At 49.5% G+C, this 27,553-nt stretch overlaps 1 protein-coding gene across 3 annotated transcripts in view; it reads right to left on the reverse strand.

Annotated features, from left to right (window-relative positions):
• Positions 1-653: 653 nt before the first annotated feature.
• MAPRE2 (microtubule associated protein RP/EB family member 2) overlaps positions 654-27,553 on the reverse strand; it is a 158,918-nt gene continuing 132,018 nt past the window's right edge. For all 3 annotated transcript variants that reach the window (XM_044243170.1, XM_044243169.1, XM_044243168.1), the window contains 3 exons: positions 13,712-13,851; positions 9,370-9,528; positions 654-3,630 (listed from right to left, as the gene is read on the reverse strand). In XM_044243170.1, the coding sequence (XP_044099105.1) occupies positions 3,556-3,630; positions 9,370-9,528; positions 13,712-13,851 (374 nt within the window). In that variant the 3' untranslated portion in view covers positions 654-3,555. The remainder of the gene's footprint in view (positions 3,631-9,369; positions 9,529-13,711; positions 13,852-27,553) is intronic.

A 27,553-nucleotide genomic window follows, 5' to 3' on the forward strand; every position in this document is an offset into this window, starting at 1 on the left:
AGGCTGGCATCTGGTAGGGTGGAGAGGACCCCGGCTGAGCCTCTGTACCTTGCCAGCTCCTGGGCACAGTGTCCCACACGCTGCTGTCCCCTGCTCTCCAGCCTCTCCGGGCGGCTCACGGGGCCACTTCTAAGACTTTTTTTCCACCTATTCCTGTGCCTATTGGTATTCAATTGGTGTGGCTAAACCATCACTTGGTCCAGATCGTCAAACTAGAACGCAAGAATGTGCAGAACCTGAGAGCGTTTGCTGATCCCAGGTCAGTTTGCCAGGAAGCCTCGAAACATCTGCCTGCTGTTCCCCCAGCTTCCTGCCTGCCCAGCCCCATCTCGCCCGTGTGGAGCAGGCTGGGGCTGCGGAACGAGGCTTCTGTTTGCCTGGGAGAGCAATCTTCCCTAAGTGGATGGCTTGTCTTTTTTTTGGTAAAGTTTTTAAAAAGGTATCACAGCTGCTACATTTGAAATCAGATACTGATCTTTAATTCCTGTTAAAACATTTGCCATCAATAAAAGCAAGCCGCCCCCCGACCATGTCCCGGTCAATCATAAGAAAATGTAAGTAGATATGGGGTTCCAATAAACAACCTATTCACACACACATGCTCACTCGGAAGGAAACCCTTGGCATAAAAATGTAAGAATCTGTAAGTCCGGTCCTTTTAACATATACTTTTTTTTATTAAATATGTAAAAAGATAAACGCAAGTCAAGTTATTCACATATTCAGAGACAAAAAAACTATCCTACCATGCGACAATAGGGTAATGTAAAATGAATGTGATACATCTGAATAAGACTTTTTCATCTATGATGTCATTACTTATCTATTTATAATTAACAATACATATGTTTACATTCCTTTCAGTTTACATTGAATATATAACAAAAGCTTTATGGTGTACTATTTAGTAAAAGTAATCTGAATGCATATTAAACCTTAACGGAATAATGGAAATACTCACCAGGGAAGGGAGGAGTTCTTGGTTCCCTTCTGGAGTTTACTTCTCTCTGGTCAACAAGGTGTTTGTCTGGTTTTTTCTGCTTAGAAAGAAGACGGGCTCTCTCTCTGCCCCCTGCTTCAATCACTTCCTATCTGACACGAGCAGCGGAAGTGCTATCACCGGCCACAGCTGCGTGGCCAAGAATGAAGTCCGGCTTCTGCGAGGGCAGGCAGAGCCCACAAAGGGATGCTTCTCAGCCCGGCGTGAGGACGTGTGATGGGGGTGGCCATGGAAGAAAGCGTGCCCTGGATGCCGAGATGGGAGGATGATGGGGTGTGGGCCTCGGGGAGAAAGGAGTGGCCCTGGGGAAGGAGGTGGTCTGCACAGAAGTTGGGGTGCGGCCCAAGACGACGGAGAATCCTAGCGGTTCAAGATTCCCCCAAATATCCGTGATGTCGCACACCACCCGGCACGCTGGAAGAGGGGTCAGATGCGGACAGAAAGAAGGATGTGGAACGCTTCTCTAAATCCGTGAGGAGCTGGCGCTAAGACCTGGGATGGAGAATCAAGGACGACCACCTGGGAAAGGGAAGGTATCTGGCCAGTAGGTTTCCTAGCTGACAAGCCTGGGGCACCAGGGGGAGGCAGAGCAGCTGTCCCCCCGCGAGGCTGAGGCAACTTCCGCCATCATCACACCCACCCCCATGCCGGCAATTCCGGCCACGGTCTACCAGGCACTGGGCATCACTGAGATGTCTCTGCCTAGCAACCACCGAAGCATGCTCTGCGCGTAGAGTTATTTACTGTGCCTCTGTACAAGAGCGATTTTTACAAAAGGAAGGTCCATACAAATGGCCGGGAGGGACCACAACGGTAAGCGTGCGGCCGAGCATAGCACAACCACCACCTGTACCCAGGTGCGGGAGGATGTCACTGCCGAGAGCCAGGCTGTCCAGCCTGAGAGAAGGGAGCTGCCGCCGCCGCGCAGAGCAGGCGGGAGAGAGAAGGAAGGGAAACCAAACACCACAGAACGTCTGTCCAGTTATGCACAGTGCGTTGTAATAACCTCACAAATACAAGCCATCGTGTTCACCGGTAACTCAAATACCACTTTGCTGCGAGAGATTGTGGGAAGACTTCTTTTGGTGGCAAGCTCCAATGCTAGAATTTAGAATTAGTATTCCATCAATTAATAAAGAAATGTCAAAGCTTTCGGATACATATTTCAGAAATTTATTTTAAGCTTTTCAGTTAAGAGGCAAGTGGGGCGGGCACACTTGTTTGTTGTTCTTGCACCTGCTAAGTCAAATAACAAGTGAAGTACATCTAAAGTTAGGAAACCAAGTGAAATGAATGATCCAGGAAGGGATACCATCTGTCGGAGGAATAAGAGAGGCAGAGATTTGGGAAGATACTAAGAAAATGTGCAAATATTAGTTAAAAAAATAAGGAATGCTTTTAATTCATTAATGTTTCCTCTATTTGCGAATTGCCATGGTTATCAATGACAAGGAGGGCCAGAGTATTAACAAGGGAAATTCCTTTTCCCGAAGGTATGGGGAGTCATAGATTTTTTTTCCTGTGCTGTCATTCCAGTGTCAACACCAGACTTCAGAATCCGGAGTCTCCCTTGGAATGACGCTCCTAGTAAGAAGGTCTTCACTTGGCAGCAAGCGTGTGGCACGACGCAGAGCCCTGCCCCTCAGGGGCGCACACCCTGAAGTCATTCTGGAGGAGGAGTCCCCTAACGCGGAGGACGGGCTTTGGGCTGAAAGCCAGAGACAGGCAGGAGGACCTGCACCTACGCAGACCCCCTCTGGACTATAGGTAATTGATGACAGCTTTTGGGGAGAGTGGCTGCCCACCAAAGAGGACCCTGAGAAAGAAAAAAGCATGAGAACCCGGGTGGGGGAGGGGAGGGCAAGCAGTCGGAGGGTGAAGTGGGGATGGGGGTGTCCTCGAGTGAATGTCTTTCGAAACTAACTGTGTGGCCGTCTGCTGCGCTCGGGGAGAAATACTGCTGGGCCCTGAAGTCCTAGTTTTGATTCCATTTTTTTTTTTTCCCTTTAGTGTTGGGAGTCGAGGGGGAAACTTTTTCCCTATAAAACAAGTCACTGTCCTTATGGCTTTCATATCAAGGATCTCTTTCCCTTTGCTCCAATTTATCATTTGACCAAATTTACGTTCAGAGGTTAGACTTGCAAACATCAAAGCACCACGAATGTGTGACATCTAGTGACACTGGTTGAGAAATGCCAATATAAATACCATATATCAAATTACCATTGTTTCACACCAGGATAAAAAGGGGGTGGTGGTGGGGCGATGGGGAGAGTTGTTCCGGAAAGAAATGAGAAGAGCAGAATCAATCCCAAGCAGCCAAGTGGTGAAGTGGTAGGTATGTGACCCCGTGACCTCTCAGGCCGCCCAACGGCTGGCTGCTAACGGGTCTTGGCAAAGGAAATGGGAACCGAGCGCGGTGGCTGGCGGATGCAACAGTGCGTTGATGTTAACGGCAGACTGGGAACGACTGGTTTCTGTTGAGCTTGAGGCCACACGTTTCTCCAGAAGAAAAGTTCCCACGCACAGCTGAAGGCGCAAGGGGCCAGGACGCTTCAGTACTCTTCCTGCTGCTGGGGCTGCTGGTCATGGACTTGGTCCTCAGCCTCGGCCTCTTCCGGGTGGCCCTCCTGCCAGACAGGGGGAGAGGTTTCAGCTGGAACTACGGACTGGGTTGGAGGCCCCGCAGCGTCCAGCGCACCCCCTCTCCCCAGACAGCATGTGCGAGGACCCCCCTTGTCAGCCAGGGCTCTCCCACTCTCCGAGCCGATGCACCCCCAGATGCCGCTGCTTCCCCTCTCCAAGGACTCGTCATTCTAGAACACAGTGGTCAGGTGTGACGCACCTAACATTCCTTCATGGACACATTTCTACCCTCGTGAAAAAGTCAACCAAGGCACGGCCTCCAAAGCATCATGACCACACGGGAGAACCTGCTGTGAAAAGGCAGAGCCCTGGGCCACTGTGGGTGGTGGAGGGTCAGCCCCACCCTGCCAGGCGATGCAATGCTTTGGCTTCCTTTCCTGCCCGGTCACTCTTTACTGAAACAGACCCTGTGGGGGATCGGATACTCCTCCGCTGCGGAGACGCCCCCCGCGGAGTCATAAGGCAAGGGAGGGCGGCAGAGGGGTCAGCAGCCATGGCTCAAGGACTTTGGGATGTCTGCGAATTGTCACGGCTATCAATGACAAGGAGGGCCGGAGTATTAACGAGGGAAATTCCTTTTCCCGAAGGTATGGGGAGTCATAGATTTTTTTTCCTGTGCTGTCATTCCAGCGTCAACACCAGACTTCAGAATCCGGAGTCTCCCTTGGAATGACGCTCCTAGTAAGAAGGTCTTCACCTGGCAGCAAGCGTGCGGCACGACGCAGAGCCCTGCCCCTCAGGGGCGCACACCCTGAAGTCATTCTGGAGGAGGAGTCCCCTAACGCGGAGGACGGGCTTTGGGCTGAAAGCCAGAGAGAGGCAGGAGGACCTGCACCTACGGAGACCCCCTCTGGACTGTAGGTACTTCAGGGACAGGAGCCAGAGGGTGGAGGTATTCTAGAACCCTTTCATTCATTCCTCTAACCCCCATGAGCACCGCTCCAGGGAACATCAGCCCTGGCTGGCTGCATCTGCAACTTCTGTTATGTTCTGACACAGGAAGCAAGCGGCTCTTATCTCCCGAGCCAGGAGGGCCACTGCTCCCTCAGGAACGCACGTGGGACCCACAGGAGTGCTGGCGGCCTCACACCAGCCACACTCGCTCCTTTCTCAACCCCAGTACCTCACCCGCCTTCCAGCCAGGTCTATGCCCTGTAGCCCCGGGCAGGCCCAGCCCCCTAGCCACGGTAGGGTCTTCTCCCCTGAGCCCCGATGCTTGCTTTCCCTGGGCCGGCAGCACTCAGTTTCCTCCTTAGCTACAAAACTCGGGCATGGAAGCTCATGTGTCTCCAACACGGTGGCCTCAGGTTACTCAAGTCAGGGATGGGACCTCACCCATCTGTGTCACACTTGCTTACTTCCCAACTTGGTACAGGTTGCGCTGAGAGGAAGAAATCCCTGAGGACCCAGGAATAGATGAGCATGTTACTCAACCACCGTATGCCTTAGTTTTCCCATCTCTACAATGGAGAATTATAACAGAGGCACCTATTTAACAGTTTCCCAAGAGCTTCACTGATCGGTGAGTAAGTGGAGTCCCTAAATCCAACAGAGGAGTCAAGGAATTCAAGAAGGGAAGGTGCCTACAATATTGGGCTGTTCATAACACCTATTGTGAGCTGCAAATATTTCATGGTGGGAGAATTCTTTGAAATATATTCTAGAAATGGAAAGATTTTAAAAATTTAACCTTTTCTGTGACAACAGTAGAAAGGAACATCACACTGAAGACCCTGGTTCCAATCTAGCCCTATCCCTTACAGCTCGGGGTCCAGAGGCATAATGTTTAGTAACAGTCAGCTCTCCCCATGCCCAGGACCATCCCTCTTCCCATCCCCCAGAACTACTCCACCACGATGTGCCAAGGCCCAAGATCCTGCTCTGCCCACACTCTGTCTTCAGGGCCCCCCGACTCCTTCATGGCTTAACCGTATTTGATTCTGGCCTCAGAATGTCCTCCCCTGCCCTGCACCCCTGGGCCCTCAGTGCAGCCTCCGAGGCAGCAGATTGGCCTACAGGCTGTGTGAGAGAGGAGGGTGGTCCTCGCTGCTCCGAAAGAGAGCACCTCAACTGACAGTGGCATTCCTAGGGGAGCAGGGGAGTATCTGTGGGCATGGTACAAGACCACGCAAGCCATTGCCCTCTCCCAGTGAGTGTTCTCCCTCTTGTCTAGGGGCCAAAAAGAAGTCTAGTGGTCATGGGTCTTTACCAGGAGTGGGAACCTGGGAACTCCCCGGCGTCCATTCTGCCACATGTTCCTTCCTGACGCTGCTCCCCTACCCTCTCCCCAGGGTCAACTACTCCCAGCTTCACGTCCTGGCTTGGCTTCGGTCAGGCGATGCACCGCAGCCCTGAGTGGGGTCAGGGATGCTATTTCATCCATCACCCTAACTCTGTACTGCTAGTGCGGTACCTGCCTTTCCTCCAGCTAGGACTGTAGCAGGCCGCAAGTGTGCGTTCCTTAGTTGTTTAGTGTGTGTTAGGTGCACGGGAGGTCTCAGACCTGAGGATCTGTTTGACATTTTAAAGAAGATCGCATTTGCTTACAGCACAGTTGGGAGTTAACTGCGCGATAATGGGGTTAACCCAGGACTGAAAGTCAAAGACTTGGATACCACACCATGGGCCTGTAACAAGCTGTGGGACCAGGAACCCGTGAGTTCAGACCTCATCACTGGTCTCCCCTTCCTACTTGTCAAGCCAGGGGGCACTGCTGTCTGCAGCGGGCCAAGGGCAGCTCTCACGTCATCTGCCTGCGGGAACTGTGGACTCCAGACTCTTACCAGGATAAAGTGCAAACCTCCCAGCTTATCAAGGGACTGCTAATGCTAGGGGTGCAGGTTAAGGCGGTGTGAAGGTCTGCAGAACAGATCTGGAAGGCTGAGGCGGTTGGACTACGTATCACAGCCAAGTGCTCCTAGCTCACACCAGCCTAGGTAAGCTCCCAGGAAGAAAAATTTTCTGATGCCCTCCATGAAAAGGAACAACTGAAACCCGCATGGAAGTGGAAGCCAGGCAAAACCTATGCCAGACAATGCCCTGGAGCACTACGGGCTAAATTCTAGTGTTTGCCTATCATCAGAGCTTTCTCAAGGTTTGGCTGTGAGCGAGCCTAGAGTTCATCATTCTCATGATCTCAGTGGAAAGAGAAGCAAGTTGGAAGCCTGTGGGAAGGCTCTTGCCTACCATAGGAGGAAAATGGGGGCAAAGGAAGGAGGACAGTTAACGGTGGCTCCCGACTTGATGGGGCGGAGGGCACTCAGGAGGCTCACGTGCCCCGGTCACACCTGGCCGTTCTTGGCTCAGGGCTGTGCCCACCCGGTTTCCTCTGCCTGCACAATCCTCTCCCTTCCCTAGCTCTGTGCAGCTGCTCTTCCCCATCATTCTTCACACCCACCCCAACGTGCTCTTCTCTAGAGTATCTGCTTGTCACTCCGGGCTGTCGTTGTAGGCTCGCCACACAAGTTTATGCCTCTCTTACCGCATGGGTCATAACTGACATAGTCCAGTCAGTGGCCCCTCGCTGAGGCAGTGCCTCTGTCCCTTTCTGTCCACCCAAGCCTTAGGCCAGTGACAGAAATACAGGCTCTTCCCCAGAGCTCTCGGTTGCATGGAGAGAATCTTTAGATCACCCAACAGTGACTTTTGTGACAGTGCTTTGGGAATTAAGTGCCTGTTTATATAAGCAGGTGCACCTCAGCTGACAGACGGACAAGGCAGCAGCTAAGCAATGACTAAGTCCAGATACCTGTGGCCCCAAAGGGAAAAAGATCCTGAGGATGATAAAGAGGGGCACGAGAAGGCGGTCTGGTGATCTGCTTTGGAAACTTCCATTAGGTTTCTACAACGGTGAACCACCCCTGTTTACTTCTGTACGCAAACACCCATCTGGATTTCCACATCTTCCAAACATTCTATTCTAGGATTGTTTGACTCCCAAGAATCAAAGACCAGCCATCACCAAATAAAGACTTAGAGAAGAAGCCTCTCTGGCAAACACCTGTCCCTGAAACGCAACTTAGGGTGCGTCTGTATTTAACCGAACAACAGGCATGGGGCGGAATCCCCTGAGGTCACACTCAGAAGTCAGGAACTCTCACCCAGGGCCGGCCCTGCTGGCTGTGAGCCAGAGCTCAGGGATCCATGTCAGCTCTGAGCTTGCAGGGCACCTGAGCAGGTCCTGGCACAATAACTCCCTCTTGGGACAAGACCAGGAGTGAGGTGGCTGTCGGAAGGGTTCTCCTGCCCACAGCACAGAGCTGGGACGTGCTGATGCTGCCGCTGCCTTCCTCTGTCAGTGAGCCTGGTCCTTCAGATGGGGGCGCCATGGAGACCGGTTGGCTTTAGCCTCTAATAAGCAAGCAACACTCTAGCCACAAGCATTCGGGCTGCTGCCGGCACACTAGAAATCAGGACGTTTCTGCCATCGGATCTGAAAACATTGAGAACCGTATTTTGTGAAGCCATCTCTGCCTCTGGGACCTGGACAGGAAGCTTCTCAGTGCTTCAAGATGTACAGTCTGAGCCAATGATAACGGAGAAAGAGGCTTCAAAACAAAACAAAATATGGGCTGGGGGAAGGAACAAAAATGTAGCGAGGAGGCCTCAAACCCTGGGCTGTTTTAGAAAATCTCATCTCTAGGATTTCAGATCTAACAAGGAGTAAACATTTGTCTGGTATTGGGCTGGAATAAGTCCTAAAGTAAACTTGCCGGTGTCTTGTTCCCAGTGGGTGGAAGTGACAAAAACAGCTCACCCCCAGAACCCTGGGAGGGGCCCTGGGTGTCCAAGTTCCATAGCCTCAGACGCTTCCACCAGCTGCAGCCTGGCCTAGGGAAGAGCTTGAAACCCCAGCCCAGACCCCTCTTTCACACCTTCCACGGGGGTAAGGGGGGGGCTCCTGGTCAGGCTCCCACTCCTGCCTTGCTGCCCAGCCCCTCACTCATCTCTCCCCCGCTCTTCCCTTCCTGCCCTTGAGTCTCGTTCCTCGGCTGTTCCTCACACCTGCTTTCCATCACCGGGATGGAATCCACATGCTGGGATTCCCCCTCCCACCGCTCCCCCTCACACGCCTGAGGAGAAGCCTTGCTAGTAAGGTCCTCCCCAGAGAGGAGGCCGTCTTTCTTTTTTTAAAATTTTTGTTTTTTAAGATTTACATAATCTCTCTGCCCAACATGGGACTTGCACTCATGACCCTGAGATCAGGAGCTGCAGGGCTCTTCCGACTGAGTGAGACAGTCACCCCCAGAGGAGGCCTTCTAAAAATATTTTTCAGCTAAGGGCTGTTGCGTAGCGCTGGTCTGCACTGCCAATGAGGAACCAAGACAACCAGCGCCGCAATAAAAACAGGCAGTTGTGAGGCTGATGGGGATGGGAAAAACATTTAGACGAATTCTTCCTCTAACCATACTCTGTTCTGTCAGGAAGAATCTTACACACATTCTTGCTGCTCCGCTGCTCAGAGCTGAAAACCACTTGGTACCTGGCTGCATCACCCTATTTGTCTCAGTCAGTCCTCCTCCTCCCCCAGCCCTGGCCACTCATCTCTTCCCAGATGGATTCATGAATACACGTGATAGTGATACTTATTCCTCTGGGAATGACCAATGCACGGAGTCCTCATTCTCCGAGATCCCAGGGCATCTGAAGGCCCATTGCTCACTGTGCCCTGACCAACGACATCGCTTTAGAACGCAGCAGTCAAGGGCTCTCCTCACACTTACATGTTCTTCCGAAGCATAGAGGACTTCCATTAGTCGCTGCACAAGGTCATCGTTTTCCTGCCCGTGTTCTTGGCAGAGTAGCTCAATCTCTCTCAACTTGCCAAAGTAGAAATCTCTCTCCTTTTCCACACCTTCGAGGGCAAGTTTTAATGAATGTACCTGCAAGGGAGTGGGGGTAGAAGGAAAGAAAACCCAAAATACAGTATAAGAAACGTGAGCAACTACGCCTTTCTGTATAGACGGGGAACAACGGATGCAACGGAGCTCGAGCCTTGGCCACAAGGTCAACTCCGCCAGCAGGCCAGTCGTCCCTTCTGCCAACGGATGTTCGTAACCACTGCTGGACGGATTCTTCTGCTCAACACGGTGGCATACGGGCTCCGAGCAAGTTTTCCTCCTTGCCTGCTAACACGGGCTACAGCACATCCTTCTCCTACCCTGTTCATCCTCTGGAGAAAGGGAGGGGAGGCAGGGCAGAGAGGCTGCTGCTGTGGTTAGTTTAGATGTATCCCGAGGACCCTCCTTTCTTCAGAAGAGCCACCCTTCGTTTTGGAGCCCTTCATAAATGTCCCTGAGCATCCTAGACCGATGCTTTCTATGGAGAAACGGGGTCCCAGTTACACAAGGACAACTGGGTGAGACGGAGAGGCTGCTGAGGGATCGGGTTGAAGTCCTCTGGTTCTGGCTCTGGGGCCACTGCAGGGAGTGCAGGGGAGGAAGAAGAAAAGGAAGCCCCGTGCCCTCAGCCAAACAGCCCTTCATTCCCTCTTCCCCCCGGATGCGATTCCAGGTCCTTCCACTAGGGCTGTGCGGCCTCTCACAGTGGTGACAGATGGTGTAGGAAGGAGGCAACACCTGGGCTGAAGAACACGGACAGTGGCGTCAACAGACTGGGTGTCCAATCCTAAATGGGCACATCAGGTACACACGGGCCCAAACCATCACACTGTGCCTGCTTCCTGGGAATCCTTTCTTTTTTTTTAAAGTCCTGTCTGTTTAGATTTATGTAGACAATATCATTTAGGAGGTAAATTAAATCACTCATGCTCCTCCTCAGGTGAAGTCTCACTCAGTGTACTAAAATCACCCTAACAGAATTTCTAAAAATTACCTTTGGAAGGGGAAATTTTCTTCTCTGATAATTCTGGGCTTTCGTACATGCTATTGATCTGGTTGGAATTACTGATCCATCCGTCCCCTTCCTGCACACTGGGCCCAAGACCCAGCGATATGGCCCCTCAGAGCTCACCTCGCAGACCCCCTCACACGCGGCTCTCAAAGCAGCTGAGCCTCTCACTAGCTTTCCCTTTATTTCTGATAAGATGGTTGGGTTATTTGTAAAACCTGAAGGCCACCAGAAGCCTTAAGTAGAGGAAGAAGAAAACTTCCCTAATTCCAGAAATCGTTCCTTGTTGTAAAACCAACCAACCCCTTCCTGAGGCTTGGCCACCGGGTCCCTCTGCAGCCCGCGGTGGTGCCAGCAGATAGACCGTGGCCCTTCAGGTGTCTGAGTCTGCCAGCTCTCCCCAGACGAGGCAAGGAAGGTCTCTGGATGCATCCAACCCATGGAAACCAGGTTTGCTGCCTCTCGAGAGAGCTGTGGTCTGTACAGCATACAGGGGCTGAGGCTTCTGGAGAAAATTCCAGCCCAGGCTGGCCTCTGGTGGTTCTCCAGATGTGCCGGGGAATGGAGGCACAGCTGTGAACATCCCCAATAAAGACCAACAGGGGCTGGAGTGTATGAGGACAGGTGAAGTGGCCAAGAAAAGTCCACGTTCCCAGTCCCAGGAGCTGATGCCAGGCCAAACCTGAGGTATCACCGCAGAGGCCAAAGCGGTGGAAGTGACACTGGGGACGGACCCCTGAGTATGTCAAGAGGAAGAGACAAGAAGAGCAAGTCCTCTCCCCTCCCTCTCAGTGTCCTCCCAGCTCTGTTGCCCACCCCGCCCCCCCGTGTCTGCCCAGGGCCAACCAGCACCCACTCTCCAGCCCGAGGGGCCCCTGAGCACGGCGGTGACACCCCCCCCCCCACCGCCCACTGCCTGTCTGCTGAGCCGCGCTCCACACACAGCCCTCAGGATTTTAGTTGTCATCTTGTCCTGCTTTTTAAGAGAGAAAGAGCGAGCAGGGGTGCGGGAAGAGAGGGAGGGAGGATCTTGAGCAGGCCCCACGCCCAGCAGGAGCCCATCGCAGGGCTCTGTCTTCCCACCTTGAGATCAAGACCTGAGCTGAAAGCAAGAGTCAGGTGCTCAACGGATCAACCGAGCCACCCAGGCGCCCCTCCCCTCTGTCTTTTGATTTGTTTCTATCGCTGGAATTGTCATGGGAGACTGCCTGAACAGAGGCAGGAGGCCAAGTAAATGAGAATTCTTCAAGTTTATGGCACTCATCACTTGCTCTATTACGACTGTAATTCACTCTTCAGCCGAGGCATCTCCACCCAGCCCTTCCTCGTCCTGGAGTCCTCCGTCCTTGCACAGTGATGCCCTGTGGCTCCCCGCCAGCATCAGCAAGGCCCCCTTGTTCCCCGGGACAGAAAACGGAGGGAGACCACAGAAACAGGGCTATGGATCCAGAGTCAGTGTTCAGTGAACAGTTGGAAGAACGCTCACAATTTAGGGCGTGTGACCTTCCCTCGGAGGGGCTGCGTGGGGGTGAGGGAGGCGAACGGACATAGCCCTCCTTGGTGAGCATGGGGCAGACAGGGGCAGTGAAGCCCTTTGGAAGTAACAAAGGAATTATAAGATCATTGGAAAGCTCCTCTCACTCTTCTCCCTCTCCCCGTTAGAGTGACGTTTTTGGGCGAGAAGATGAGTTCTGGGTCTCTGGGGGATGAGAGGCTCTTTGAGTAACTGGACAGCTAATGGGAGCACGGAGCCAGCCCAAGGAGAGGAAGGGGGTCTGTCTGGCTAAGGCCAAGTGGGAGAAGGGCAGGAAGGATCTTGAGGTTTCCATGTCGTTATACTTTGGATTGGAAGGTTAGAAACTTGGGTGTGGTAGAGGGAGACCACAGGGAGGAAAGAGATCGTGACAGAATGAGAGGTAATAAAGATACCAAAAGAACTTGGGTTCCTAAGGAGAAAGGGTTATAAATCTAAAGCATCAGAGACCCACGCCTGATTCTCTCTAGGTCTGTTTGGATCTGCTCGGAGCCTTGGGCATGTGGCCCACGGCTCACTGAGGCTGTCCCACCAGCCTTATTTAAGAAGAACCTACTACTAGAAATTCCGTATGGGCTCAAACTGAGAATCAGCAGGTAGTTGGAACATTCCACAGTTTCCAAATCAAAGTCGTACCCACTGGATGACTCTGGGGTTCACCATTTTCATTAAAGTGATCAGAATTGTAAAGACATGCCTAAGCGACCCCCGCTTTTAAACTAGACTCCTGACTGCAAATATACAGTTATCTCAAAACTGTTTCCAGACTCGTGCTGGCTCAAAAGGAATCAGATTAATCACCAGGAACGGCCTGGCCACTCTTCTGGGAACAGACTAAGAACCATGAATAAAGGCTCCTCTCCCAGTGGTGGGAGCAGCCAGGATACAGGACTCTCTCCTCACTTAGGTCGGGGGAGGCGTCTTCTGCAGGCGGCCTTGTGCTCCCAGTGGTTTTATTACCTTTCGATGACATCTAATCCTAGGCAAAACTAGCTACTGGTAGGTAGACATCATTCCTAAACTTTTATATTGAGAATTTCAATGATAGGAGAGCTAGATTTAGACAAAAAAGAACATTTTTCAACTTAAAACACAACTGGGGCCTTTCTAACCCCCAAGTATTGGGCTTGGTGCTTCTGTGGCATCCAACCTCTACTGCTGTGGGAAGTGTCCTGTGTTCACTTTGCCGGCATAATCGCCCACCTCAGACCACTGCTCTCAGTCCTACGAGGGAAGGGAAGGTCAAAGGTCTCTCTCTCACTACCCATTATGTTAGTAGCACCCAGCATGGGGTCTGTCCCAGAGGATAGGTCTGACAAATAGCTGCTGCCATATAAAGGAAGGAGAAAGAGTGAATGGTATCTAGACTGGCCGGAAGTGGGCAGAGAGGCCGTGGTGTAGCCTGGAGCTGGTGACTGGGCCTTGAGGTGGTGTGGGTGGGGGGTGGGGAGAGAGATGTTGGCCTGTGGACCTGCATTTATGTGAGGCTGAGTCCTTCTGTATTAATGTACCGCTTTGATTTCTGACTAACATCTTTTGTTCCTAGTGGGCCACTGATTTTACCTGCCGGAACTATTTCTTTAATCCCTACTTGCTTGAAACTACTGCCCCCGCTCCCTTACCTCAGACATGTTTGCTCCCTCCCTCCCCTCTCAGAGACCTGGCCAGGGCTGATGAGTTACCTGTTCATTAAGCTGTATGACCTGTGTTTCTAAATCTTTATCAGATTTGGATGCTGAGCTGCTGGATGAAGCCCTTTTGGCTGATGAGGGACGAGAAGGTGTGGATCCTGGCTTAGACGCTGGACTGGATTTAGCCGCACCTGAAAGTAAGCAGAACAGATTACAAATATTGGCAACATTAAGGATGCTTTTTAGATCACAAATGTACAATATAAAAGTCTACCAGAAAGTACAGAAGGTAGCCCCAATGATCCCTTCCGATCCCAGGAGTAGCATACACACTGAGAGAAAGTGCACACAGAGGTGCCGGAGTGGCTGTGGGTTAAGCATCTGTCTTTGGCCCAGGTCATGATCCCGGGGTCCCAGGATCGAGCCCAGTGTTGAGATTCCTGCTCAGTGGGAAGCCTGCCTCTCCCTCTACCTCTGCTCCCATTCATGCTCTCTCTCTCCCTCAAATAAATAAAATCTTTTAAAAAAGGAAAAAAACAGTACACAAAGTACAAAGACAGGGTCCACTTGGGCAAATTATTTAATATTTCTGAGCACTCTTTCCTTTCACTATGAGATTAAGTTGTCCTTTCTCCCTCTGTAGAGATAAGAATGACTGGTACTAAGAGATTTTAAGATTTATTTTTTTTTTAAGAGGAAATGTTCTTCGATAACCTTGAAGTACCACCATAATGGAGTTTCTAATGAACAAGAAAAAAGAGCTTATGATAGATTAACACTTTAGAAAAACTTCAATACAAGGGCCCATTTTTGCCCCATTTCCTAGGTTCAGCCACTAGACAGTGTCCGGGAGCCATGACCTCTCCGGAGCAGCACGTGCCCCTGTTCCATACCGTCTGGTGTCTGGAGTTTTACTGGGACTGAGCTTCTTGAGAGGGGGCGGATTCCAAGGGAGGGGTGGGGAGGGACAGGGCGGGACACCTCCTTGTGTCAGGAAGCAAGGATGTGTTCACGGTCTAATGTGAACAGGCACAGGGGCCAGTGGGAAAATGTCCCCAACTTAGCCACACTCGGGGCAGTTTTATATATCAAAAGAATAATGGCTCAAATGGACTGTAATACATTTAATAAATAAAAATCCAGTTGAGAATGATGAGAAGGAGGGGGAAGGGAAGGAGGGAGGAAGGATATGAAAATCTTTCTAGAACATGGACAGCTAGCAAATGCAGAAGAAATGTTAGAACTGGAAAAATCACCATTTTGCAACAAAGGTAACTGGTCCAGGAAAGGCTCACTGACTCTAAAACATTAAGTGAGAAGTTTGGGGGGAATAAGCCATTCATGCATGTCAAGGTATTGTCCTAAAATTTACTTTCTGTAATGGAAAAAAGATACGCCTTTGCCTTTACAATGGGAAGGTCTGGGAATTAGCACCTTGACCAAGTGATTCAATAGCACCACTAATAATGATAGAAATTGAGCGGAGCAGGAGGTCACTGATGTCAGGTAAGATCTTGCTCACTGGAAGCTCAGCTCCTAATAGGTACTCACAATCTAGAACATGACAGACACAGGAAGTGGCCTCTGCAGCCAAAACTGTGCAACGACGTTTACACACTTTGTGCATTAAGAAATGCAGCGCCATTACTGGGGGCCCACCTGGTCTCCACCACACGCAGCTTAGCCTGGTGGGGAGGTGCTCCACCCAATCCCCCGCCATACTCCCGCACCCCCTGCTTCTCCAGAAGGCTCTTGAAGCACAAGGAACCAGCTTCCCTCACCTTTGTAACCCCAGTATTTAGCACCACACCTGGCTGAACGTATATTTTCTGAAGGTACAAATGTTGAAATAAACATGTGAACAAGTAAATATAACCGGTTCTGTGGTTTCTAGTTTCCCAGTTTATCAGTACTAACAGATCAGAAAGAGGCAGGGGCTAATGAAGCCAAGTGTGCTGACAGCAGTTACAAGTTTCAACCGATCTCCTAACAATAACGTAGCAAACCGCGAGAGTTCAGGTATAAAGGCAAAATCATACACCCCCTCAGAAAGCACTGGCAATATCACACCCTTTAAAATCTGTGACAAGGACAAAAAGAATTTTCTTCTAAAAATTTCTAGGAAAAGGCCCATTACATTTTAATATGAAAATCAAATTGGGAATCGACTTAATTTAACAGTTCGAGTATCCGAAGGTAAATCCTCAGGGAGCTGAAAACCTCGCCCATGCCGAAGACCTTCCCAAGGATTCCAGAGAGCTGAGGCTTTGGTTCATTTGTGACTCCCATTCGGCTGCAAGGATCCTCTATCTCTGCAGAAGTCCACAGAAGATACTTCTGGAGCACCACTTCTAGTGGCTGACTGGCGAGGCTCACTAAAGACCATGCCAACAGAGTAGAGAAAACAATGTGGCTAACAGCAGAGGACACAGGGGGAGGACATGCTGACCTGGCAAGGGCCTCCTCCGAGGGCAGCTACCAGCCAGCCTCGCTGGGGAAAAAGCTTCTGGAAAATCAAGTTACTTCAGACCTTTTTATAAGCAGTATATCATATTTTAATACCAATAAAGTCCAACAGAAAGCAGCTTCAAGACAATGTTCAACAACTCTTATGTACTAAAGATACGCTTATCCAGGGCCTACCACAAAGCACGTTGTGCCAGAGATCCCTGCTCTTTGGGAGCTCATGGGGTTTCACGGGGTGACAGCAGAGTCAGAATGGCCAGGCTGGCCACACTTAACTTTCTCAGGGATGAGGCAGCGTTCCTGACTACAGACCACACAGCAGGATTCGGGCTGGCAGCCCTCTGCCAGAATCACTCCTGTTCCCCTCCTCTGAGTGACTAAGCGCCACATCCCGCAGGTCTGAGCTTGGACGCTGCTGCTCTGGGAGACCGCAGCACGGGTCCCCAGCAACGTTGTGGCCCTCGCCTTAGGCCTCTTCTCCCAGGAGACTTAAACACGAGTAGGAGTTGCATCTGTTTTGTTTACCATTTTATGCTCCCAAGGCCAACTTCCGTGCCTGACCCAGAGGCAACACTCAATACAAGCTTTTAGAATACATTAAAACAACTCCTAGGAGAGAGAGCCATCCAGGATAAACCTACCAGCGACAGCTCGTGGAGCTGATGCCAATGTCAAAGTCGCTGACAGCACGTGCCGGCAACAAATGCAGGAAACCCAGCGAAAACATCACCGGCCTCCCACAAGGCGAGCTCTTACTTGGTTTCAAGATTCCTTTGGCTATCGCTTGGGATCAGGACCAAGTACAAGTAGGGACATCACTGTACGTCACTGTGAGCGTTTAACTCTGAGTACAGAGGCACAAGCTAGCTTGTGCTGGGCCGACTCTCCGTGGCCTCTCCTGAAGGAAACAGCTCTGCAGGAGGGGCTCCCCAGGAGTGTGCCTGACCCATGCTGGGCGCTTTCCCCCAGGCAGGTCAGCAGCCTCGATGGGGCCAGGTACAGTCGTGGACGTATATTCATCACTCATTCTTGTACCCTGCCTTACCCAGACTCGTGCAAATTTTGAAAGAAAAACATGGACGGAACAGAAAGTGATTGCTTGTAAAACAAAGCTATTATGTGTTGTATTTCTAGGACATCATCAAAGACAGCTTGAAGAAAACCTAAAATGTTAGATATGAAGTCAAAGAGGAAGGCTCACAGACAAGCCAAAGCCTCCCGCAAGACCACGATACCAACAGAAAAGAGAACTATAATAAACACGGAAGCTGGAGGGCAGAGGAAGAGGGGCCCCCAGCAGACACAGCACAGCTCCTGGGGGACAGGCTGGAGTGGCTGCAGGGACAGACGCTGTCCCAGGCGCAGCTTCTTCCCAAGGAACCACATCACTTGCTCCAGGCAGAGCCCAACTTCGCCTTGGGTCAGGGTCTTGGCCCAAAAATGCCCCCTGTGTTTCATGGATCCTGTCCAGGTCGTTTGGGGCATGGAGTCCCCGTCTTTCACCTGGTACACATGCATGCAGCTGGTGGATCTCTCCGAGAGGTGAAAGATGAAAACAAAGAAAATCAGACTTGGCATCCTCTGCTGCAGAGCAGGGGCAGGGGGTCTGCCCTCTGGCACCTGTACTTGTTACATGTGGGATGGAAGAATCGCTCCCACCCTGCCCTGGACGGTCACTCACAGGCCGGACAAAGGCATGGAAAATGAATTGGAAAAATTTAGTTACAGATGAAGTAATTAGTATCTGAAAGTTAAAGTCAGGGGTTTTGAAATTCTGATTCAGTTGTTTGGAAAGAAAGTGATCACACGGGGAGTGAAATGTCTGTGGACGGAGGACGTGAGAGGGCAGGGCCAGCCACCTGTGCATTTACAGACCTCTGAAGGAAGGAAGAAATCAAAGAACAGGAAAGATGCGTGGAAGAGTTTAGTGCCTTCAGAGGTTCCAAGTTAAAAAAAAGAAAAAAACAACAAACTACACAATTAAAGGGTTAAAGTAAAGCTAATTTTTCAAAAAGATGTAAAGTGAGCTCTTTAAATCCTTGAGGGGCTATTTGATATAGAGAAGTCATTTACCCCTCCCGGCTATCACCTAGAGAAATACCAAATCATAAAACTTACAAAAATGAAAATGAAGTCTTGCATTCATTCTGTTTAAAGATTTCATGGTTTACTTTTTTAGGAGAGGAAACAGTATCCTAAAGTAGATCACGTTCTTTAGACCGCTAAGAACTCTGTTTTTGTTTATTTGCTTTAAAAGTCTCACGGTCTTCCTTTCAAACCACCGTACTCTTGAAGAGTACCCAGCTTCTGGGGTGTCGGGCTGTCTCCCAGCATCTCTGGGGTGCTGGGCTGCTAGAAATAGAAATGCCGAGAAAATTATAATGATCAGTGTCAGCAAATTTAACATTGGTAGGTCACTTTTAGGTAAACTGCCATTTATATTCAACTTTGTGAAATCACCCAATACTGTCCTTAGTAGCCTCTAATCCTGCCTTGAGAGATCAGGGTCCTCAGTAGCTGCCTTCCTGCTGCCCAGAACGTGCCCTAATTCAGGGTGACTCTGCTTCTGTGCCTTCCCATGCCTCCTGGCTCAAGGATGCTTCCACGAAAAACATTTACATAAGAGCTTTTAAAGGGAGGCAGCACTTCAGCTGTAATGCAGATAGAGATTTTTTTTTTCCTTGCAGCTATCAACCATTCCACAATTTTTTTTTCAAGCTGCTTGTGATGTCCTGAAAACATAATTAGTGGTAGCCCTGTTTTACAAGAATTGTTTTTCCCTCAAGCTTTTCTCTCTCTCCCTAATTTTCCCTTTCAAAAGAAAAAGGAGTTTCAGAAGTGGAGGAAAATAGACATAAATTCTGTGCAAGTCCCTGTAATTCTCTGCCTTTACTCATTGGATATGGACATGATTTACAATGCTAGTCTTTGAGCAGTTGTGTCTTAATTAATGCCTTTAGGATTTGGTGAATAAATATGATTCTAAGACATTTTAACCATAGTTGTAAAAAAACAAAACAAAACCGAGTGGCCTTATTCACTGCCTTAGTGAAGCCACAGTATCACTGTGTCTAATGTCAATAATTAGTAGCTTAAAGTTTATAGAAAATGCTACATTTTGGGCATACGAGGCCCAATGAATTCATAACGCTAAAGCAAAGAAAAGCACTTTACTTGGCTTTATCCTTCACGGCCGGAGCTCTGATGGAATTTAAAAATTCTTCTCACTTAATCTGCTGTATTCCTTCTGCCAAAATCATAAACAGAGGAGCTAAAAATATGACGTTAATACTGTTGACAAGAACCACAGAGACATTAAAAACATGTGCACAAGTGCGTGCACGTGTGCGTGCCCACCACACACACACAAACACACATACACACTCAAAAAGCAACTAGTCTTCTGGTCATCCCCAGCTGCTTCTCTACATTGAGAGCATATTCCACCCCCAGGTCCTTCTCCCTCAAGTAAAAACCCCACAGCAGTGGGGACTGGGGAGAGGGTGAAATGGGTGAAGGTGGTCAAAAGGCAGAAACTTCCGTTTATAACACAAGTCTGGGGGCATCAGATACACTGTATGCTTGAGAGCTGCTAACAGGTAGATCTTCAAAGTTCTTATCACAAGAAAAAAATTGTGATTATGTGCGGTGATGGATGTTGACTAGACTTATCATGGTGAGCATTTTACAGTCTATACAAATAAATATTCAGTCATGTCGTATACCTGAAACTGTTACGCTGAATGTCAGTTATAGCTCAGAAACAAAACCCCAGGCGCCTGGGTGGCTCAGTTGGTTAAGCATCTGCCTTCGGCTCAGGTCATGGTCCCAGGGTCCCAGGATCGAGTCCCACTTTTGGTACCCTGCTCAGCAGGGAGCCTGCTTCTCCCTCTGCCCCCACCCCTGCTGGTGCTTGTTCTCTCTCTCCCCCCAAGTAAAAGACAAACAAAACAAACTCCCACAGACCTGAAACTTGACAGAAGATACACTGTACCTACACTGATCAGTTATTTGTGGATGATCTGACCTCATGTCCTTATCCCCTTTACCGTGGCAAATAGATTTTAATTTTTAACTGAGATAATGAACTTGGTTAAAATAAAAGTAAATAAAGCCACTGCTGGGGATAGAGTATGGGGCTAGACTGAGGAGAAGAGCTGATTCCCACAGGAAGAGGGTATCCTCCTCAGTGACAAAATGGACACCAGAGTGATCCCACTGTAGTCCCCACAATTATGATCACTGCAAATTCAAGAGCTGACCCTTTCCTTCAAAAATGGCTCCATACCTTCCCTTTGTAGGTTCTATCATCTGTTCTCTGAGGGCGAAAAAAGAAAAGCACCTCAGTGGCCAGAGGTCAGTCCAAAAGGAGCATCAAGTAGCTGGGGTTCCGGGAGGCCCCGACTCATGGGATTATTAAGAGGCTGGCTCTTTGATTCGGAAATTACTAGTTCATGGCCCTTCAGGCATCTGTCACCAGTGCGGCCAGTGGCAAAGTTGGGTTCTTTTTGCTACTTTAGTGTCAGCTTGTAAAAGAGGGCAGCTCCTTTTTTGAGCACCTTGAAGCCTGGCATGAAGCACATCAACTGTGTGGGAGTGGACTGGAAATGGCTATCCCTCATCTTGCCCTTAGGGAGGCAATGGTTAAGCTCGGGGGTTGGTGTGGGGGGCACCTACAGCCAGGAGTCCTGGCTTTGCTACTGGCTGAGTGGTGTGACGTGGGCTGCTGCCGGGACTTATGTTAAAGACTGGAATAGCAGTGCCTGTTTCTTGCAGTTGGGAACAACACACGAGTTCATACATGGAAAGTTCTTACACAAGAGCCTGGCACATAGTAGGTACTCAATAAATGTTAGCTCACATTATTATTACTCAGCAGATGAAACTAATGACGAGGTACACAGGTTTCCCATTTCTAGACTAACAAAATAAAAACGAAACTGCTAAAGTCATAAGAAAATCCAACTGGTTGTCAAAAAAATTTCTATGAACCTCTATAAAAAAATTTTAATCCATAAACCACCAGTGGGTACCAAGGTATAAGTTCTCCTGTTCCATTTACTCTCTATCTTGAAAATCAGCAAGCTGTAGCCCAAGTCTCTGTGTTCCTTCTTAAATTACTTTGACTCATTCATTCACGCAGCTCATGTTTACTGAGCCCCTACTGTGTACCTGGCAAGCTATAGGCAGTTGGGATACATCAGTGAACGAAACAGAAGATGCTGGCCTTTGTGGAATTTACATTCTGACAGGGGGAACTGGATAATTAATAACATATTAAACTAGCAAGTAAATGCTATGGAAAAGAGAAAGGTAGAGGAGGGCAGGGGTGAGCAGTGCAGGGGTGGGGTGGGTGAGCAGCTATTTGCAGGACCCTCTTCGGGGAACCGGACTGTCTACCACTCATCTCTCTTCAGTCTCAACTCCTCTCAGACCCACAAGCCTTCCATGGGCCTCACTAGACTCAGGCCCCCTCGGAAGGACGGTTAAGTGTTCACTGCTGGTGGGGTCCTGCGGCAGTCCAGCACCGACGTGAGGCACGTGGGGGGGGGTTGCCTGGTTCAGAAGTCCCATTTCTCAAAGAAGCCTACAGCTCTTATGACAACCCCACAGTCGCAACTTCTGGGATCCCTGAAAGGGACGTGCCAGTTATAGGACTAACCCTTACTTCAGGGCCTCCTTGAGAAAGTGAGGTGTGAACAGGGACCTGAGAGGCGGGAGGCGGCCCTGCGGACAGCCAGGAGCCAAGCCCTCCAGGCAAAGGCCCGGCCTCATCTGTCCAGGAGCCAGGTGGGCCCCAGAGCCCAGGAAGCCCGGGGCACAGATCATTAGGGCCTCCGAGGCTGGGCTTAGGACTTAGGACGTGGGCTTTCCTTGTGAGGGAAGAGGGGAACCAGCGCAGGCTGCCGAGCAGAGGAGTGCCGCGGGCTGCAGGCTGTGTGGAGAGCAGACGAGTGGCCACTGAGGAGGCCGCTGCACGCTTTCTCCTGGGCGTGAGCAGGGAGCACTCACGGGTAAGTCATTTCCAATGCTCCAGCAGAGACAAGCCTATCACGTACCCTCTAAAACAGGCACATTTTACCTGTTTTAGACAAACAGTAGCAAAAGGCCCTGCTCTGATCAATGGCATCTGCTATTGATTCTGGGTGTGGGAGGAGGCTGAAGAAAAGCAGCTCCGAGTCAGCCTGTGTCCCTCCTGACTCACTGCTCAGGGGGCATCACACAGTCTGCTCATTGGCTCTGCCCCGGGAGCGCATGCCTGTGAGCAGCTACACTGAGAGTCAGGGGCCTGGGGAGGGTGTGGCTCTCCCTGACCCAAAGCCCCAGGGGCTTGGGGGCGCCCCTTCCCCCACCACGGGTCACAAAGCCTGGCCCTGGGATGGGCAAGCGGGCCCGAGCGCGTCCAGCCAGTGTGAGCGTTCACAAAACTGAGTTACTTCTGCCCTGGTTACTGTCCCTGCTGGAGATGATGTGCTTATTTTTAGCCATCATGTGATTCTCCAGTATTTTCCAGGCTCTGCTTGAGTCACTATGGTTTCAGAGAATTTTTCATAGTGGGGAAAAATACACGAAAGAGCTCCTCCTCTTCAAACGGCTCAAGTATTAAAAAATCAAACCTTTGAAGAGTTACCTAAATGTGGTGTGTGTGTTTCTTGTGATAAACTGGCTTTTCTCACCTCTCAGATCTCGGTAGACAATGAAGTGTGCTTTTAAACACAGGAGGAGCTAACCAATCACTATCTTAGTTCAAATTGTCCTCGGAGCAGTTTCTCTCTACAAATGGTGAGACTCCCTCACTCCCATGAAAACCTCAGAATCCCAGCCATTTAGGCGAACACCCCCTTGCCTGTTCCCTGCAGCAGTGAGAAAAGCTCGAGGCTGACACAGCCCAGCGAACGTAGCCAGACCAGCAAGAAGGAAGACACACGGGCATCGCTGTGACCCCGCAGCGTCCCCGCGCTCCTGGCAGACAGCAGTCCTCTAAGCCAAAGGGTTACAAATTAAGACGGCTGTTTGAGGGGAACACAATGACTTGAGTGTGTAGATACAGACCTACTGACTCCATGGTCAAGACCAGTGTTTGAGGTTGTTTTCCTAATGGTGGCCAGTCAGCTGAGCTCCATGAACACTATCTTACCCAGACTCCCTTGCCAACAGGAGAGACAGACAGTCAGGGTCTGTCTAGGCCACGGTGCAGTTGGAGCTCAGCGGGGTGAGAACCAGGGCTGAGCCCTACCGCAGTCCTCTACTCTCCTCTTCGGCACGTGGCTCCTGTCCCCGGCTCTCTGCTTCCACCAACCAGCCATAAGCCAGAAACATGTGCATCACTTACCCTTGGCTTCCCTTCTCCTTTCCTTCTCACATCCAATGGTCAAGTTTCATCAACTCTATCTCCTTAGAAAGTCTCCATAACCCAAACGGCCGATGCCCTTCACTTTGGCCAACCTCCTGCCCTGGATCATCTGTTGTAACAGCTTCTTAGCTAGTCGTCTGGATTGTACTCCACACCCTGCATGGATTCTCTATTACTAAACAGCAAACTTGTCCTTAAAACTTTTTAATGACTCCCAACTGCCCCCTTTAAAGTACAAACCTCTGTGACCAGCAGAACCCAAGGTGACCCCTCCCCGCAATGAGCTTCACCTCGTATTCCCACCTTTGTACAGTCCCTTGCCTCTAACTTCTGAGAATAGGGCACAGGTGACGGGAGGTGACTCTCATGATGATGGCATCTACAGAACTCTGCTTGGCTAGTGTACCCGTTAGCAAGAATCCTCCTGTTGGCCTTGAAGAAGCCTGAATGCTGGAGAAGTCCATGTGGTAAGGAACTGCAGGTGGCCTTTGGGAACTGAGAGCAGCTGCCAGCAAGGGACTGAAGCCTCAGTTCTGCAGCCTGAAAGCAACAGCCACAACCCAAGAGAGTGCACCCTGGTTAAGCCTCTGTTAGACCAGAGCCCCAGTAGACCCCTGAACTGCTGCCTGTGTTAAGGCAGAGAACACAGCTAAGCAGGGCCCAGACTTCAGCAGGTGGAAGATACGCGTGTGCTGTTCTGGGCTGCTAAGTTTGTAGTGGCTGTTTTGCAGGAACAAAACATGGCGACCACCTCTCAACTCATATGAGGGCCCCACTCCTCTCCACAGCCTTACAATCTCAACACTGATGCGTAACAACGTGCCCTTCACTCAATAGGCATGTTCTCTGTTGACGTAAACATTCTGCTCTTTCTGCTTGCAGCGCTCCTGTCCTACTCTTGACCTGGCTGTCTTCTACTCGTTCAGCAAGTCTCAGTCCAATCTCACTCTTCCCTCAAGAAGCCTTTCTAGAACATGCAAGACCAGCTCACAGGGTCTTCCTACACACCCTGACAGCATGTACAGCTACTGCCTATTTACTGCCATGTTTTGTCACAAGACTGTACCTTCCTTGAATCTCCTACACACCCTGACAGCATGTACAGCTACTGCCTATTTACTGCCATGTTTTGTCACAAGACTGTACCTTCCTTGAATCACGGTATTCCAGAATCCAGGTATCTCCAGAACCTCTTACAGTGACTTAAAATACATGTTGAGAGACTGAATGAATGGGAATTTAAGTAAAGATTTCATTAAAAAATAAAAAATAAAAAATAAAAAAAGAGTCCATTAAATAGGAGCTGCTATTTAAGAAATTATTTTTGGAGCTACTGTGTAGAGCACCACACTATTTCCTGAGCTATAATACAGGGGCTCCTCAGGGATGGAAATGACAGGAAAATGTCAAGAACAGCCATGTATCAGCTTACGGATTGCATCTTCCTGGATCCAAATGAACATTCAGTGATTCAATTTAAATCAATTCAACAAATTCTAAATGAGAACCTTCTATGTGTCAGGCAAATGGAGAAAAAAAATGATTGAGCAAGACAGAACTGGCTGATAGTTTAGTTCACCCAATTCAAAGGGAGTCTAGAAAATTCTTCAAAGTCAAAACTGTTCTCTATTCCTGCCCAACAAACCAAGTGACAAAGGGAAGAAAAACAGGTGCATGGGTGACCGGTGATATTCTGTTTATGAAAACTGAGAATAAATGCTAAGTCATTGCTTTTTGAGGCCATGCATGTTTTATTGTGAGGTTAAGAAGCCAAACACCAAGTTATTATTCCTTTGGAGAGAAAAGGGATGATCAGAGTAACCTGTGGAATTTAGTGCAAAGCCAATTAGTATTTCAGCATAGCCAGGAAGCAGTAAAAATGACCTGATGCTGGTTATGAAAGGGCTCAGTGCTGTTTACGGAAGGACCAGGAGGGTTGGCTCCCCAGCTGCAGGTAGGACAACAAAGGCGGCCATCAGTCCTTGGCAGAGACCCGTGGGAGGGAAGCAGGGGACAGCGTGCCGAAACACATGCCGTTTTTTTCTGAGGGGGGTATTATATTCTTCCCTCTGAAATCACCCAGACCATCTACTCAGAGAAGGATTTGAATCAAAGGATTAAGAAATCCAAGACTGGTAATCCCACTCATCAGGGGCTCAGTACGCCAGGTTTCATACACATTTCTGCTCGGGGGTCAGTGACTCCTGCACTGATGAGTTTACAGAAGGTGGAGAACGCCCACCAAGAACCTGTTGCAAGGATGCATGAGACCACTTATAAACTTCAAAATTATTGCTATTTTAAAAAACAAATACCATTCAAATTGAACAGCATGTGCTCTGTTTCAAGCCTTTAGGGCACGGCAGAGTCTTTTAGGTCCTCCCTAGGCTGTGCAATTTGAATGTGGTTTGTGAAAATTTACTGCAGTTCAGACGAGTGTGAGGAGATAAGAACATAAAACAAGACTGTAGCCATGAGATTTCAGAGGCAGTATAATGGTTTAAGAGTGTAGGCTCTGGACTCATAGGGTCAAACTTTAAACTCTGAGGCCCCCATTTCTAGTGTCTGACCCTGGCAAGTTACAGACCCTCTCTGTGCCGCAGTCTCCCCACCTCAAAGAAAGGGATGATGGTTATAGGTTTTGATCTCTAAGCTTTCAATAACTCTAATTTTATGCAAAACTAGGTCCTGTTTTGATTTCCAAAAGCCAAAATAACTAAATGTTGTACACTGGGTTAATAAATACCCATCAAAGATGCTGTCTCAGTAAGCAAACACATTGAGATGGCAATGAAAAATGCATGGCTGCTCCTAGGAAGAAGGTTCTCGGCCTTGGGTTCAGATACCACTAGAAGATTCCTATCTGAAGCTCCTGCATTCTTCATGTCTCTGGTCCTCTCTGTGCTCTCAATATTCCAAACTCACAGTCCATATCCTGGCAAGGCCCTGCTCATACTGTGTGCCCTGCTTTTATCATTACAGGTTGAGAAACACAGTTTCAATTACTCTTTGAGGAGAAACGTATCCCGATGCCCAGTGGTGCATCTTATGTATCTTACACAAGACAAATGTGTAACTGGAGGAACAAAACCACCAATACCCTTCTCCTTCCCCTGAGCAGCCATTACCTGGAAGGTAGCTCAGTGACTGGGTGGTTTTGTACTAGCAGGAGACCAAGGGGATGCAGCGATAACACAGGGCAGGGAAGGAGTGAAAGTAATGACTTATTACCGAGTGTTCACGTAACAAGACATGCTCGCAGTTCCTGGGAAACAATTCTTGCTGATTATGGGACTAGTAAAATGGCACCTCTTGGTTTGAGTTGGTATTACATGAGCTCTTAAGATGAATGTTTGATCCTTGAAGAAGGGAGCAGGTGTGTGGGCGGTATAGTATATGGTTAGATAATGGGGGGCTGTGAGGACAGTTAATAATAGCAGGAGTATGAATAAACAGATGTGACTCATCTTTTTTTTTTTTAAGATTTTTTTTTTAAAGATTTTATTTATTTATTTGACAGAGAGAAATCACAAGTAGATGGAGAGGCAGGCAGAGAGAGAGAGAGGGAAGCAGGCTCCCTGCTGAGCAGAGAGCCCGATGCGGGACTCGATCCCAGGACCCTGAGATCATGACCTGAGCCGAAGGCAGCGGCTTAACCCACTGAGCCACCCAGGCGCCCCGATGTGACTCATCTTGATGGGGAGAACATGAAGGGACAAGAAGGAGACCAGGAAGGGACAAGCTTCCCTAGCTCAGACGTCAAATGCCACCATGGACTGGTTTGGTCTAAAGAGCAGAAATGGGAAAACGCCTTTCTTGGAATAAATAATGGCTTTGGAATGAGAGCAACGTTTGTGTTTAAGGGCAGCTTTTCCCCAAAAGGTAAGTGAGGACATAGGTTTTGTCAGTAATGAGGAAAAGGAAGTCCTGTGTGAAGGCACAGGCCTTTCTGGATCTGCTCAGTGAAATTTAACTTCTTGAGTACTTTTTGCTTGGACTCTCTAATTGAGTCCCTGCTAAACCAAAAACATCAACACTCTTTGGAGCAAGACACCAAAAGCTGCAATGTTAAC

Source organism: Neovison vison, chromosome 3, assembly GCF_020171115.1.
Source record: "Neovison vison isolate M4711 chromosome 3, ASM_NN_V1, whole genome shotgun sequence".
Lineage (NCBI taxonomy): Eukaryota > Metazoa > Chordata > Mammalia > Carnivora > Mustelidae > Neogale > Neogale vison.